The sequence below is a fragment of the Cololabis saira genome, chromosome 16, assembly GCF_033807715.1.
Source record: "Cololabis saira isolate AMF1-May2022 chromosome 16, fColSai1.1, whole genome shotgun sequence".
Taxonomy (NCBI): Eukaryota; Metazoa; Chordata; class Actinopteri; order Beloniformes; family Belonidae; genus Cololabis; species Cololabis saira.
This window is the reverse complement of record NC_084602.1, coordinates 13,428,959-13,442,363: the sequence shown is the minus strand read 5'-3', so window position 1 is coordinate 13,442,363 and position 13,405 is coordinate 13,428,959. Positions and strand designations below refer to the sequence as shown.

At 43.4% G+C, this 13,405-nt stretch overlaps 1 protein-coding gene across 1 annotated transcript; it reads right to left on the bottom strand.

The window, feature by feature from the left end:
- Positions 1-3,158: 3,158 nt before the first annotated feature.
- On the bottom strand, positions 3,159-8,904 carry LOC133462578 (transformer-2 protein homolog beta-like). The gene is made up of 9 exons (XM_061743885.1): positions 8,734-8,904; positions 6,214-6,347; positions 5,960-6,119; positions 4,665-4,853; positions 4,473-4,588; positions 4,359-4,375; positions 4,166-4,262; positions 3,963-4,027; positions 3,159-3,811 (listed from the first exon to the last, which is right to left on the bottom strand). The coding sequence occupies exons 1-9, from the start codon at positions 8,764-8,766 to the stop codon at positions 3,801-3,803; spliced, it is 822 nt and encodes a 273-aa protein (XP_061599869.1). The 5' UTR covers positions 8,767-8,904; the 3' UTR covers positions 3,159-3,800.
- Positions 8,905-13,405: the final 4,501 nt, after the last annotated feature.

The window sequence follows — 13,405 nt, the reverse complement described above, 5'->3', positions numbered from 1 at the left end:
TGGTGCTAGTACGTACGGATCGGGGGGCCCGGCTGGTCTTAGACACAAGTAGGGGGGGCCCCAAGGAAAAAAGGTTGGGAACTGCTGCTCTAGAGGTATAGACTGGGAGGTAAAAGAGGCGTGGCAACACATTCATTTTAATTTTTTTTTTTTTTTTTTTTTAAATACACCTTGTCTGCACACAATGATTGATACCATGTAGGTAAAAACCAAAGGCATATATATGTGCATTATTGCTATATTTAATATATATACATATATACGCCTACATACGCATACACATACATAAATATATACATACAAACCCAGTGAGTTTCTTTTTTTTTGTGGGGGTGGGGGGAGTGACATCCACTGCCAATCCAGGAAGCAGGAACACACGGAGGCACACGTCAAGCACTGAAAATCTGCAACAAAAACCACAAACAAAACACAAAACCAACAAAACCACTACGGAGCCGACCAAAACACAAGCAGCAATCAACCCAAATCACAGTCTGAGCTAAGCTACCGCTAACTAACCCCAAAAACTACAGAGCGAGCATGCAGGTGAACAAGCCAGTATGTATGTCTATGTGTGCGTGTGTTTTGTGTGTATGTGTATGTATATGTGTGTGACTGAGTGGCTATATATGTGTGAATGTATGAGTGTGTATATGTATGTGTGGCTAAATGTAACTGTGTGTGTGTGTGTGTGTGTGTGTGTGTGTGTGTGTGTGTATGTATGTGTATGTATGCATGAATGTATGAATATACGTGTACGTGAGTGTGTATATGTCTATGTGGCTGTGTGTGCGTGTGTGCGTGCGTGTGTAATAAACCAAACAAAGCTCGACCTGAAGTGTATCTATAGTGGGGGGGGGGCAACCCCGCCAACCCCGCCACCCGCGAGACCAGGGGCCGACCAGGAAGACCCCGGAACACAGGCCACCAGCAACCCCACAGAGGGGAGAAGTAGGAGGGAGGCAACCCACCGCCAGCGAGGCCCCCCCGAGGGGGCGGGACCCCCACGACACGGGAAGAAGCAGCCAGGGATCCCGCGGCGGCGGACCGCGACCCAGACAATCCCCGCCCACCCGGTCCGGGCCGGACACGCGGCCAGGAGGCCCTCACCCTCCAGGCCAACGACCCCCACCCGGCGAGGGGCCAGCCTGCCCAGAGAGACATTTTAATGATTTCTATTCTATTACTCATAAGGCTATTCCTAAATATTTTATTTTAGGCAAGTCCCATTTAAAATGATATTTCCCTTCAGTATCTGGGTGGGGGATATGTGAGGATTTGAGTTTTCTGGATATTAAGCTTATATTCAGAATATACATTATATTTTTTTAGCAGGGACATCAATCTAGGGACACTCGAGTTGGGCTTGTAAGAAAAAGCAGGACATCATCCGCAAACATACAAGTCTTATGTTCTTCTCCCCTAATCATAGTCCCCTTTATCAGAGTCCTCTCTTATGGCCTGAGCTTGGGGTTCAATAAATAATGCAAATAGGGTTGGACTCAGGGGACAGCCTTGGCGTCTCCCTCTTTCCAAATGGATGGTTTGCGAGAGCATTAATCCTGATCCTAGCTGTTGGAGGAAAGTAAAGCGCTCTAACAGATTTAATAAAACCATCTTTTAATAACAAAAAATGTCTCATTTTTAAATGGTGCCACATTGGTAAGGGACATGCATTTGGGTGATGAGCAGAAGAGCTGAGTATGTGGGTTGTGCCCATGAAAAATGTACAAAACCTATCAATTTGGCCAATTGTCTTGTTTGATCACAGTGTATTGAATGATTGAAGTCTGAAAAAACAGCATATTGGCAATTTAACAATTTATCCACTCAACAAACAGGAGCCTCAGTAGTGTGTGGAAGAACCATACACTGCTAGCCAACGTGGTTGTGTTGGTCCCTCTGGCATGAGTGACTAAGCTGATCCCACAAGTGTTCGATGGGGTTGAGGTCAGGACTGCTGGCAGGCCATTCCATCCTCTGCGCTCCCATATTCTGTGGGGGTGAGCATTGTCATCTTGTAGAAACTGTTCCAAGACTATGGAGATATGCGATTACCACTGGTTGCTGAAGCTCATCTCACTATCTCTCTCCATTGAGATTTCCTCCAATGATCATTGCTCTTGTTTGAACTGATCTCTGTTTTTCTTCCTCTTTTTGAATGTCATGAGCTGTTTAGCAACTGATTTTCCCCAGAGGGGACAATAAAGGTTTCAATCAATCAATCAATCATTTGTACCTGACTGGCAGCAACTGGTGGTGCCAGAAGCCCACAACAAGAGTCAACAACAACACTAACAGCCAAAAAAAAAAAAAAAAAAAGTTTGAAATTAGCATAGAAAGTTGGGTAAACTTTCATGGGCAGAACCCACATGATCTGCTGCTCATCCCATAAATGCATGTTCCATATTGTGGCATATTTTAGGAAGGAAATAAACAGGCTTTCCTCACGTTATCAGATTTATTGACAAGAACAATTGTTACAAGAAGGAAATAATCTACCAAACACAAATTTCCTTACTTTTTGTGTGAGATATATACAGTACATTTAACTATGTTTTTAGTAATTGAAACAAGAGTTCAAGATATGTACCTTTTTCTATTACTATTACATTTTTAGGTAATTTCTAAGACCAGTGAGGGAGGAAGCAAGCCTTTAACTGATGTAGTGCAACTTAGGAATTTGAGCACCATCTCTATATACAGTACATTGTGGCTTCAACCAACTTCACTTTCTGTCTGATCAAGGGTGTTGATTTCAGACCAACTGTCCCTGAAGAACTTCCATGGCTGTTTTATATACTTGCTCTTTTTTGTGTCCATTTTTGTTTTCATGTTTATATTTGATGTTTTTGCGTTATACATCTCGCTGCAGAAACCAATCGTCCCTTTGGGAAGAACGCGTCATGAAGTTTGTTTAGGACACAAGAATTCTTAAACATATTTTCCCCACTAAATAGTTAGTTTATCAAAAATGTTAACTTATATGCTGGTAAATATATATATATATGTACTGTGGTTATTAAAAAAAGTGAACTACATCACTAAATAGATTATGGCAATTTTACAATTATTTAATTCCATTTACACATAATTTTGATTAGAAACTTCACTGCAAGACAAAGTTTCTATTGTTCCGTGTGAAAAAGATGTTTGCCGATGCTTCATAAGAGATCAAAACCCTGGTTATGTGTAACCACTGTGGTATACAAAACACACAATTAACACCAAACATTTTGTGAGGTTCTTTTTATTGTTTATATACAACAGAAAAGTTACTTCCAAGAAACAAAACCAAAACAATTAAGATATGACATTTAAAATCTATCAGAGGATAAAGTAGGACAGTGAGAATTTTAAAAAAAAACGTCCACCTACATGAAAAATTGTACTGTAAAAAATGACAGACAATCCCAAGGAGATAATACAGTCAAGCATAACCTTATAACAAACCATACAAAACATTTATCAGTTTGAAATAAGCTGACAAGTTGCATTTCCCATTCCTGTTGGTCTGCCACTTAAGGGAGAAAAAAATAATAAAATATCACAGAAATAAAGAACATACTGACATTTGTTGCACTCATGTCCACTGAAACCAATTTTTTATTTTTGAAACGGTACATTGTTGGCCAGTTTCGCTTTCCTCCACAATTGTTTGATTTTGAAGTGTTTTAACATACAATTTTTTTTAAATATTTGTTTTGAACATATTCAGAATTTCTACAGACATATATAATCTGGTCAACACAAAAGAAAATGAAGCACTTAAAATTAACACTGATGACTTTGTCTTCCACTCAGTAGTGACCTGGGGGAAAAAAAAGAAGTAGAGGTAAGAAATCAATTGTTTGTGTTCAACTTTTAACATAAATCCAAATTTCAGTGAGTCAATTGTGTAACTTGGAGTATGAATGGCAGAAATATTCCCCAAAAAAAAAAAAAAAAAAATTCAAACATACGTGGCGAGTAGGAACGAGATCGAGAGCGGTAACCTCTGCTGTAGTACGGAGATGGAGATCGGCGCCTGAATGTAAAAAAAACAAAACACTCGATCACACAGGTCAGAAGCCTTTAATTGAAAAAAGATTATTACAATTGAAATATTCAACGTTTGATCTGAAATCTCAATCACAGTTGCATTACTAGAGCACAACGAGCTAACCTGTACGATCGGTATTCCCGGTCGTCATAGCGATCATAGTCCCGATCGTAACCCCTGTCGTAGCCTCTGTCGTAACCTCTGTCATAGTCCCTGGAGACTCGGCGTGAACCACCACCACCACCGCCTCCACCTCCTCCCCCACCACCACCGCCACCACTGCCTCCTCCTCCTCCACCGCCACCACCACCGCCGCCTCCACCACCACCTCCGCTATAAAAACAGAGGATCGATCAGTTATAACACTATTTGGCAATAAAGAAGGTAGGGGTGCTGTAAAAACTAACCAGACTGATTTTCAAACACTCACTATGTGGGACGTCCCATGTAGATTCCTGGAGTGGGAGTATGGGGTCGCTTAGTAATGGAAAAATCCACCCGAATTCGGCGGCCATCGAGCTCCATTCCGTTAGCACGCTCCTTTGCCTGAACACGTCACATCATCAGCACCACAGCCAATATTACAATTCTAGCCCCCAAAATCTCACTTTCAGCTTCTTACCTCCTTGGCATCCTCAGAAGCTTCAAAATAGACAAAGGCAAAACCTCTAGAGCGACGCGACTGCTGGTCATACACTATGTTGACATCTGCAAGTGGTCCGTATTTAGAGAAAACCTCCCTCAGGTCCCTCTCAGTTGTGTACAGACTCAGACCAAACACACCTAGGCAGCAGCTGGGGTCTGGGTTGCCCTGTGAGGGTGAATACCAAAGTAAGTTTGAGCACAAAATGTAAAATGATGTTTATAAATGCATTATTCCTACGCAGCTTGAGTACATTTTTTTTGTAACTTATTCAAATTAAAGTAAGGGTGCTTTCACACCTGTACCGTTTCAAGCAGTTGTTCCGATACAGGGAACGTTTCCCCCTAAAGATCGGAACGTTTTGGTATATGTGAACACAGCAATCGCGCTCTGAAACGGTACAAAACAAGCGTTCCGAGATCACCTAGGAGAGGTGGTCTCGGAACGATTCCAATCGAGATCTGAAACGGTTCATTTTTTTATTTGTAGTGATACAACTCCATTCATTGTGTATATGCGACCGCAGCGCAATGAGAGGAGTCGGTGCAGCCTCCACCACCGTCTCTCCTATTGGACATGCCGAGATGTCCCAGCACGGCACAAATTAAACATTGTATGAAATTAAACAATGTTCAATTCGGGCAGGGTTTGCGCATCATTTGCGAATTGAACAGCAGCGCAAACCCGGCCGCGGCAGGCGGCCTCTCGTCCGCTGCCGGGCTCCGCTCTGCGCCGAGCGCATAAGCCTGATTTATGGTTCCGCGTTAAAACGACGCAGTGCTTATGCCGTACCCTACGCCGTAGGCTCTGCGTTGGTGTAACGCGGAACCATAAATCAGCCAAAGCAAACGGCTGCTGTCTGAAGAGGAAACTCCTTCCGCGTTCATTTGACCAATCAGAGAGCAGCTGGTTCGCGCATGGCATTTGTTATCAGCTTTGAAACGGTACAGACGTTTGCCTTGTGAACACAAATTCCACAAACGAGAAACTGGAACAACTGTATCGATTCAGCCCCTGAAACGGAACAAAACAAACGGGCCACAGGTGTGAAAGTACCCTAAGAAACATATCCAAAAGCAGAGGACACAAAGTGGATTTTTCTAGATTGTCTGACATCACTTAAGGAGGAAAAAAAAAAAAAAAAAAAAAAAAGGGGACTTGCCGTTACCACCCTCCCTTTGCATTATCAACAGCTAAAAGTGTCCAGGTTTTCCACTGATAACATTTAAAATGAACCAGCAGAAACCCTGACGGATACAAAATGAGCAGCATACCCGGTTGCCAATGTGACGGCGTCGATTTGACATGGGAGAACGACTATGGCTCCTACGCCGGCGGTAATCTGAACTACGAGATCGACTCCTGGAGCGGCGGCGACGGGAGCGGGATCGAGAGCGAGAGTAGTGCCTGCGAGAACTTCGGTGGGAGCGAGACCTGTGGAGAAAAAAAAGGCACTCAATTCTCAGTTTGAACATCAACATGTCGATATGGAACTTAAAAAAAAAAAACAACAAAAAAGCTATTTTACCTTGACTTGGATCTCGACCGAGAGCGAGATCTAGATCTGGAACGACGAGAGCCATCCTTAGAGGGGGCTGGGGAGTGGCTGGTGGATTTTGCAGAGCCCCTAGGGGATGCACTCCTTGAGCCACCCCGAGAGTCCTGAGCAAACAAGACGTCACAATCAGCAAAGATCTGCATCGAGGTGTATTAATCATAAATAAAAAAGGCACAGGAGGAGGTGGCGGTTGCCCCCTGAATGCCCCTTCCAGAAGGGGTTCACCATGGTATGGTGTTGAACAGATTTAGACCAAAAATATTTAAAAGAAATGCTTTAAATTAATTAAAAATAATATTTTGCAACAGATATTTCAAGTATAAATTAATTTAGCTGAGTTAAAAAATTTGCTTAAATAGAATGGAGGGATTGATAAGTGATGTGTCTGATACAGAGAGGGGAAAATAAATTTAAGCATGCTAAGGAGAAAGAAACAGGGTGAAACAGAATAACAACATAGCAGGTTGTTAAGAAATTACTCATACCCAGGTATACTTCTGATCATAACTTCATAACTTCATTACTTCATAACAACCCTTCATTTCTTCTTTCTTCCGTTTGAAATTCTGACTTCTTTTTTCCTCTTCCTCTTTCCCATTTTACCATCTGCCATTACAACACTAGAAGTGGGGTCACATCTGGATCGCTTCTTTTTCAGCATCCAATACATTAGCATGCATCAACACCATCAGCTTCAAATATTAATAACTTCACATCTGACACGTCTTCAGCCTTTTTCTTTCTTCCAACCTCAACCTTGACAAAAAACAAACAAGGGTGATAAGGCATGTAGGTTTGTTCTTATTTGGTTTAAAAACAAAGAAAAACAACAAATCCAAGAAAACAACAAACGGCTGCACGTTATTCACATAGCGTAATGTAATCGATATCTATCTCGATCTGATTTAATAGATATTTCAAAAAGGCAGGAGAGTTAAAGGGAAAGTTCGTTTTTTTACAACGTGGACCTTATTTCATGGTCGTATACTCACCCAGGCAAGTTTGGTGTCATTTGGAGTCCTTCGGAAGATATTAGGGTTTTTTTTTGCGAGCCGCTTCTCCATATAACGGTAGTGAATGGGGGCACCGCGGGACACAGACGATGCAGCGTCTAAATAACACATGATTGCCTCGAAACTCGTTCATTTCTTTTATGAATCAATAGATCTGCTTCCAGGACCTGTTGTCTACATCCGGGGCTGTGTGTGTAACAAATAAATCAGTTTGTAAACAAGACCTCTGAACTCATGACGTCATCTCTGTGCGCGCATCGCAGACACAGCTCCGTGTACAGCTGGAGTTCGCTACTGTTAGTTTACTGTTATTTGAAACATGTCTGAATATTTGTCAAATTCTGAGGTTGTGGACGACGACTTTGAATATGATGGACGTCCTTACCGTTTTGAGCCAGAGTATACGGCTGAAGAGCTCACTGAACGGAGGACAGAGTGCGCGCACAGAGATGACGTCATGAGTTCAGAGGTCTTGTTTACAAACTGATTTCCTTGTTACACACAAAGCCCCGGATGTAGACAACAGGTCCTGGAAGATGCACAGAAGCAGATCTAGTGATTCATAAAATAAATGAAGAGTTTCGCGGCAATCATGTGTTATTTAGACGCTGCATCGTCTGTGTCCCGCTGTGCCCCCATGCGCTACAGTTATATGGAGAAGCGGCTCGCAAAAAAAACCCCTAATATCTTCCGAAGGACTCCAAATGACACCAAACTTGCCTGGGTGAGTATACGACCATAAAAAATGCCAGAAATAAGGTCCAGGTTGTAAAAAAACGAACTTTCCCTTTAACCCTTGTGCTGTCTTTGGGTCAAGGGAGGGTGAAGGGAGAAAAGAAACAATGAAGGAAAGAAGGAAGTAAGGAAAGGGAGTAAGATGGAGGGGAGGCAGAAAGAAAGGAAAGAAGGGAGGGAGGAAGGAATGGAGAAAAGGAAAGAAAGAAGGGAGGGAAGAAGGAAGGCATGGATAAAATAAGGAAAGAAGGAAGGAAAAGCAAAGAAGGTAATAAAGGAACAAATGACGAAAGGGAGTTAGGAAGAAAAAGGAGTAAATGAGGGTAAAAAGGGAGGAAAAGAAGAAAGGAAGAAGGAAGGAGAGAGCATGGCAGGAGGAAAGAAGGATAGAAGAATCGGGTCATCTTGACCCAGAGACAGCACCAGGGTTAAAGTGAAAGTAACCCTGACCGGAGCCACATTCCCGGACTGGAGGCCGCTGCTGCAGCTTAAAGCGGTTCAAGTGCCGCCTTAAATTAACTACAATCAGTATAAAAGGTGCAGCTTATAAACGATACAAAACATTTTTTGCATGTTTTAACAGAGTACGTTTTAATGTAGCTAATAATATCAGACTTTAAGCACTTAAACTAGAAAACGCATTCCCATTCAGCGAGTTACAATAACGGGATGTAGCTAAGCTAGCACGCTGCTGCGAGCGTATCAGCATCACTACGGCTGGTTTAATCTAGTAAAAACTTACCTGCTCCCGGAAATCTTTCTCGTTGTCACTCATTTCAAAATGCCGAGATATTGATGATGCAGCTAAAAGGGTAAAACTAGGGCTGACCTAACTAGGTCGACGGCTGCGTGAGCGGGTTGAGCTGCAGCAGCGAGACCTTGGTCTGCAGCGGTGACGTGTTTCGTCTTCCGGTGGGACTTTCAAAACAAAACATCTAAACATGTTTTCTTTTTAAAACATCAGAATCATAATTCAGTTTAAAGTGGTACACAGGGCTCATATTTCCAAAGCAAAGTTATCCTCCATGTACCCAGATATTAGTCCATACTGTGTAAAATGTAAAGTAGCAGAAGCCTCTCTCATCCATATGTACTGGTCCTGCCCATGTCTAAACAAGTACTGGAGGGAAGTCTTTCATACTCTCTCTCTGGTGCTTAAAATCAGATTAGAACCAAACCCACTGACTGCCCTGTTTGGGGTCATTGAGGGAGGAAGGAAGTTAACCACTGCACAGAGGCACACTTTGTCTTTTGTCTCTCCCACCCCCTTCATGAGACTGTCAGAACCCTGGAGAGCTCCATCAGTGACCGGCTTCGTCACCCACGATGCATCACTGAGAGGCCTCGCAGGTCCTTCCTCCCCGCTGCCATCAGACTGTATAACCAGGCCTGCTCTCAGTAGCCAGTGGACAATAATATGACAATAAGATTTGCAATTAAAGCTGCAAGCAGCGATGAACGGGCCCTCGCACTCACGTCTACCGCCCCCCATAAGCATATCAGAAATGACATCACCCACGACTTCCTATGTTAAACCATTCAAAAGTTATAGCAGAAAAAAGGGACAACCAATCAGAAGAAGGGGCGGAGCTAATTCAGACCAATGAAGGTCAAGGACTCCATACAGAGTCTGATGACACCACCCACGACTCTCTATGTCAAACCATTCAAAAGTTATAGCAGAAAATCGGGACAACCTATCAGAAGAAGGGGCGGGGCTAATTAAGGCCAAAGAAGCTCAAGGACTCAATACAGAGTCAGATGACACCACCCACTACTCTCTATGTCAAAACATTCAAAAGTTATAGCAGGAAATAGGTACAACCAATAAGAGGAAAGGACGGGGCTAATTTTCACCAATTATGGTCAAGGACTCAATACCGAGTCCCATGACACCACCCACGACTCTTTATGTCAAACCTTTCAAAAGTTATGGCAGAGAAAAGTATTCTAGGGGGCGCTGTTGAGCCGTTAGGCCACGCCCATTAATGCAAACCATGAAATATCAAATTTATCGCCAGGCCTGGCTTGTATGCCAAATTTGGTGACTTTTGGAGAACTATCAAATATGGACCAATCAGATGAAGGGGGGGGCCGCGTGGTCTAGCGTCGCCACGGTAACACTTTTGAAAGAGAAAAGTAATGCGCATAGTCGCAGGATGGAGACGCACATTTTGATGTATAACACACCTGGGTGCACGTTACGGTTCGGGCCGTATTAACTGCCGAAGGAATGGCATAAATTGCGCCAAAATTATACAATTAATTCAAAATGGCCGACTTCCTGTTCGGTTTCGGGCATGACGCCAAGAGACTTTTCTTTAAGTTGCGCCATGATACAGGTGTGTGCCGATTTTCGTGCATGTACGTCAAACCGTATCGTGGGGCTTGAGGCACAAAGTTTTCTAGGGGGCGCTGTTGAGCCATTTTGCCACGCCCATTAATGCAAACCATGAAATATCAAATTTATCGCCAGGCCTGGCTTGCATGCCAAATTTGGTGCCTTTTGGGGAACTATCAAATATGGACCAATCAGATGAAGGGGGGGCACGCTTTTTGGCGTCTAGCGTCACCACGGTAACGCTTTTGAAAGAGAAAAGTAATGCCCGTAGTCGCAGGATGGAGACCAGCCCCCGGGTCTGGCAGTCAGAAGGCGCGCCGATTTTTTCCAGTGGCCAACCGCGGTACTGCAACCAAAAATCCCATGCGGCCCAGAAAGCTTTTTTCCCATAGACCGCAATAGTAAAAGAGAAGCCTCTAAAACTGTTCACAGGACACCTCCAGCTGTAATCACCGCCAATTACTAATCTTTGTATTCTATATTTTTAAGTCATGGACTTTATATCTGTCAAAAATGTTTTATAACGGCCAGAAAAGTAAAAGAAAAGTCTCTTTCTGGGCGTGACGTCACGGCTGACGTCACAGCCGTGTCCGTGCATTCCACGGATGTTTTATATTAATATATATTATATAATTATATTATATTAATACATTAATAATATATGGAATGCTATACACGTAATAATATACATTAATTTATATATTATATTAATACATATTATATTAATAATCGCGTCATTGCCCCGGGGCATGATGGGAGGCCCCAGAGCATCATGGGAGGTGACTCAACTGCGCATGCTCTATGGGCCGCTGTATGCGGAAGTAAACCCGGAAGTCAGAGATTTTTTCGGCTTATGCGCTGGCTGAGCAGAATGCATTGAAATGAATGGGCGGCCATTTTTAGTCTCCAATCCAGTTTCTATAATACATCCATGATGGAGACGCACATTTTGATGTATAACACATCTGGGTTCACGATACGGTTCTGGCCGTATTAATTCTCGAAGGCTCCAAAATTACACGATTAATTCAGAATGTTCAAAATGGCCGACTTCCTGTTCGGTTTCGGCCATGGCGCCAAGAGACTTTTCTATAAGTTGTGACATGATACAGGTGTGTACCGATTTTCGTGCATGTACGTCAAACCGTATCGTGGGGCTTGAGGCACAAAGTTTTCCGGGGGGCGCTGTTGAGCCATTTTGCCACGCCCATTAATGCAAACCATTAAATATCAAATTTTTCGCCAGGCCTGTCTTGCGTGCAAAATTTGGTGACTTTTTGGGCATGTTTAGGGGGGCAAAAAGGCCTTGCTTTTGTCAGAAAAATAACGCGAAAAATTCCTACAGATACAGTAGGGCCTTCGCACTGTAAGGCCGCGTTCAGACTGCAGGCAAATATCCGATTTTTAGCCCATCCAGATTGAAACTGGATGACTCTTTTGAAGTCTGAACAGTCCCAAACCGCATGATATCCGATTTTTGCAAACCAGATCGAAACCACCTCCAGGAGGTAGTTTCATATCCGATCCATATCTCATTTGGGCAGATGCGTGCAGTCTGAACAGCTCCAAACACTCAGATCGGATATGACTGTCCCAGACGCTCCAAACCACCCGCCCATTTCCAGTTGTGGAGCTACTCATCCTTTCGCAGAGAGCATGTACAATCTCTGATGTCACGTTAAAAACTATTATTTGTAGTTTGAGTGTTGCAAATTCACATTACAAATCATGTTTTAATAGCAGAAAAAAAGACCGCATTTCCACGTAGGTGCGGGTCGCCGCGTACCCTACGCCGTAGGCTCTGTGTCGGTGTAACGCGGAACCATAAATCAGCCTTCAGACGCGCTGTGAGCCTGAACCTGCAGCCCGTCAGCCCCTCTCCTCCTAGGAGGAGAGGTTATGGAGCGGGGCTGCCAGTTATTAATTGCTGGTTCGTTTTGTTAACTCTGAGCTTTGTTGGTTGGTTTGTTAGTTTGCTGGTGGTTTTGTTCTGAACACCTTTCTCTGTTTCTCATTTTGCTGGGACGCCGGGTCCCTCCGCCGATCACACAACTTTTGCTGTATGCGTTCATTTTTATGTCTAAATATGATGCGCAGTGCCGACCCAATCAGAAACGGTACAGATATTTTGGGATTTTTTATATATATAAAAGAAATACATGACTTCACACAATACACGCGCTGGGTGACGCCTCCGCTCCGACGTCGTTGCTACGGCAACCTGTCAGATCAGTCAGTGATGTGACACAGTCTGAACAGAGCCATATCCGATATGGACACTTGCTAAAAACAGTGTGGACAGTCAGCCCTGAAAATCGGATATGAGAAGGAATCAGATATATATCTGATTTGCCTGCAGTCTGAACGCGGCCTAAGTGCTCGGGCCCTAATAATATAAGATGTAATATCTGCCAATCTGCCAGTCTACCTCACAACACTCCACCTGCTTTTCCACCGTTTCTTCTTTCAACCTACTATACTGTTCACATTCTGTGATTATACATATTTAGGGCCCGAGCACCTTCAGTGTATCTGTAGGAATTTTTTTTTTTTCTTTTTCTTTTTTCTTCTGACGAAAGGAGGGCCTTTTTGCCCCCCTAAACGTGCCCAAAAAGTCACCACATTTTGCATGCAAGTCAGGCCTGGCGATAAATTTGATATTTCATGGTTTGTATTAATGGGCGTGGCAACATGGCTCAACAGCGCCCCCCGGAAAACTTTGTGCCTCAAGTCCCACAATATGGTTTTACGTACATGCACGAAAATCGGTACACACCTGTATCATGTCGCAACTTAAAGAAAAGTCTCTTGGCGCCATGTCCGAAACCGAACAGGAAGTCGGCCATTTTGAATTAATTGTGTAATTTTGGCGCAATTTATGCCATTCCTTCGGCAATTAATACGGCCCGAACCGTAACGTGCACCCAGGTGTGTTATACATCAAAATGTGCGTCTCCATCTTGCGACTACGTGCATTACTTTTCTCTTTCAAAAGTGTTACCATGTCGACGCTAGACGCCAAAAAGTGCGCCCCCCCTTCATCTGATTGGTCCATATTTGATAGTCACCAAAT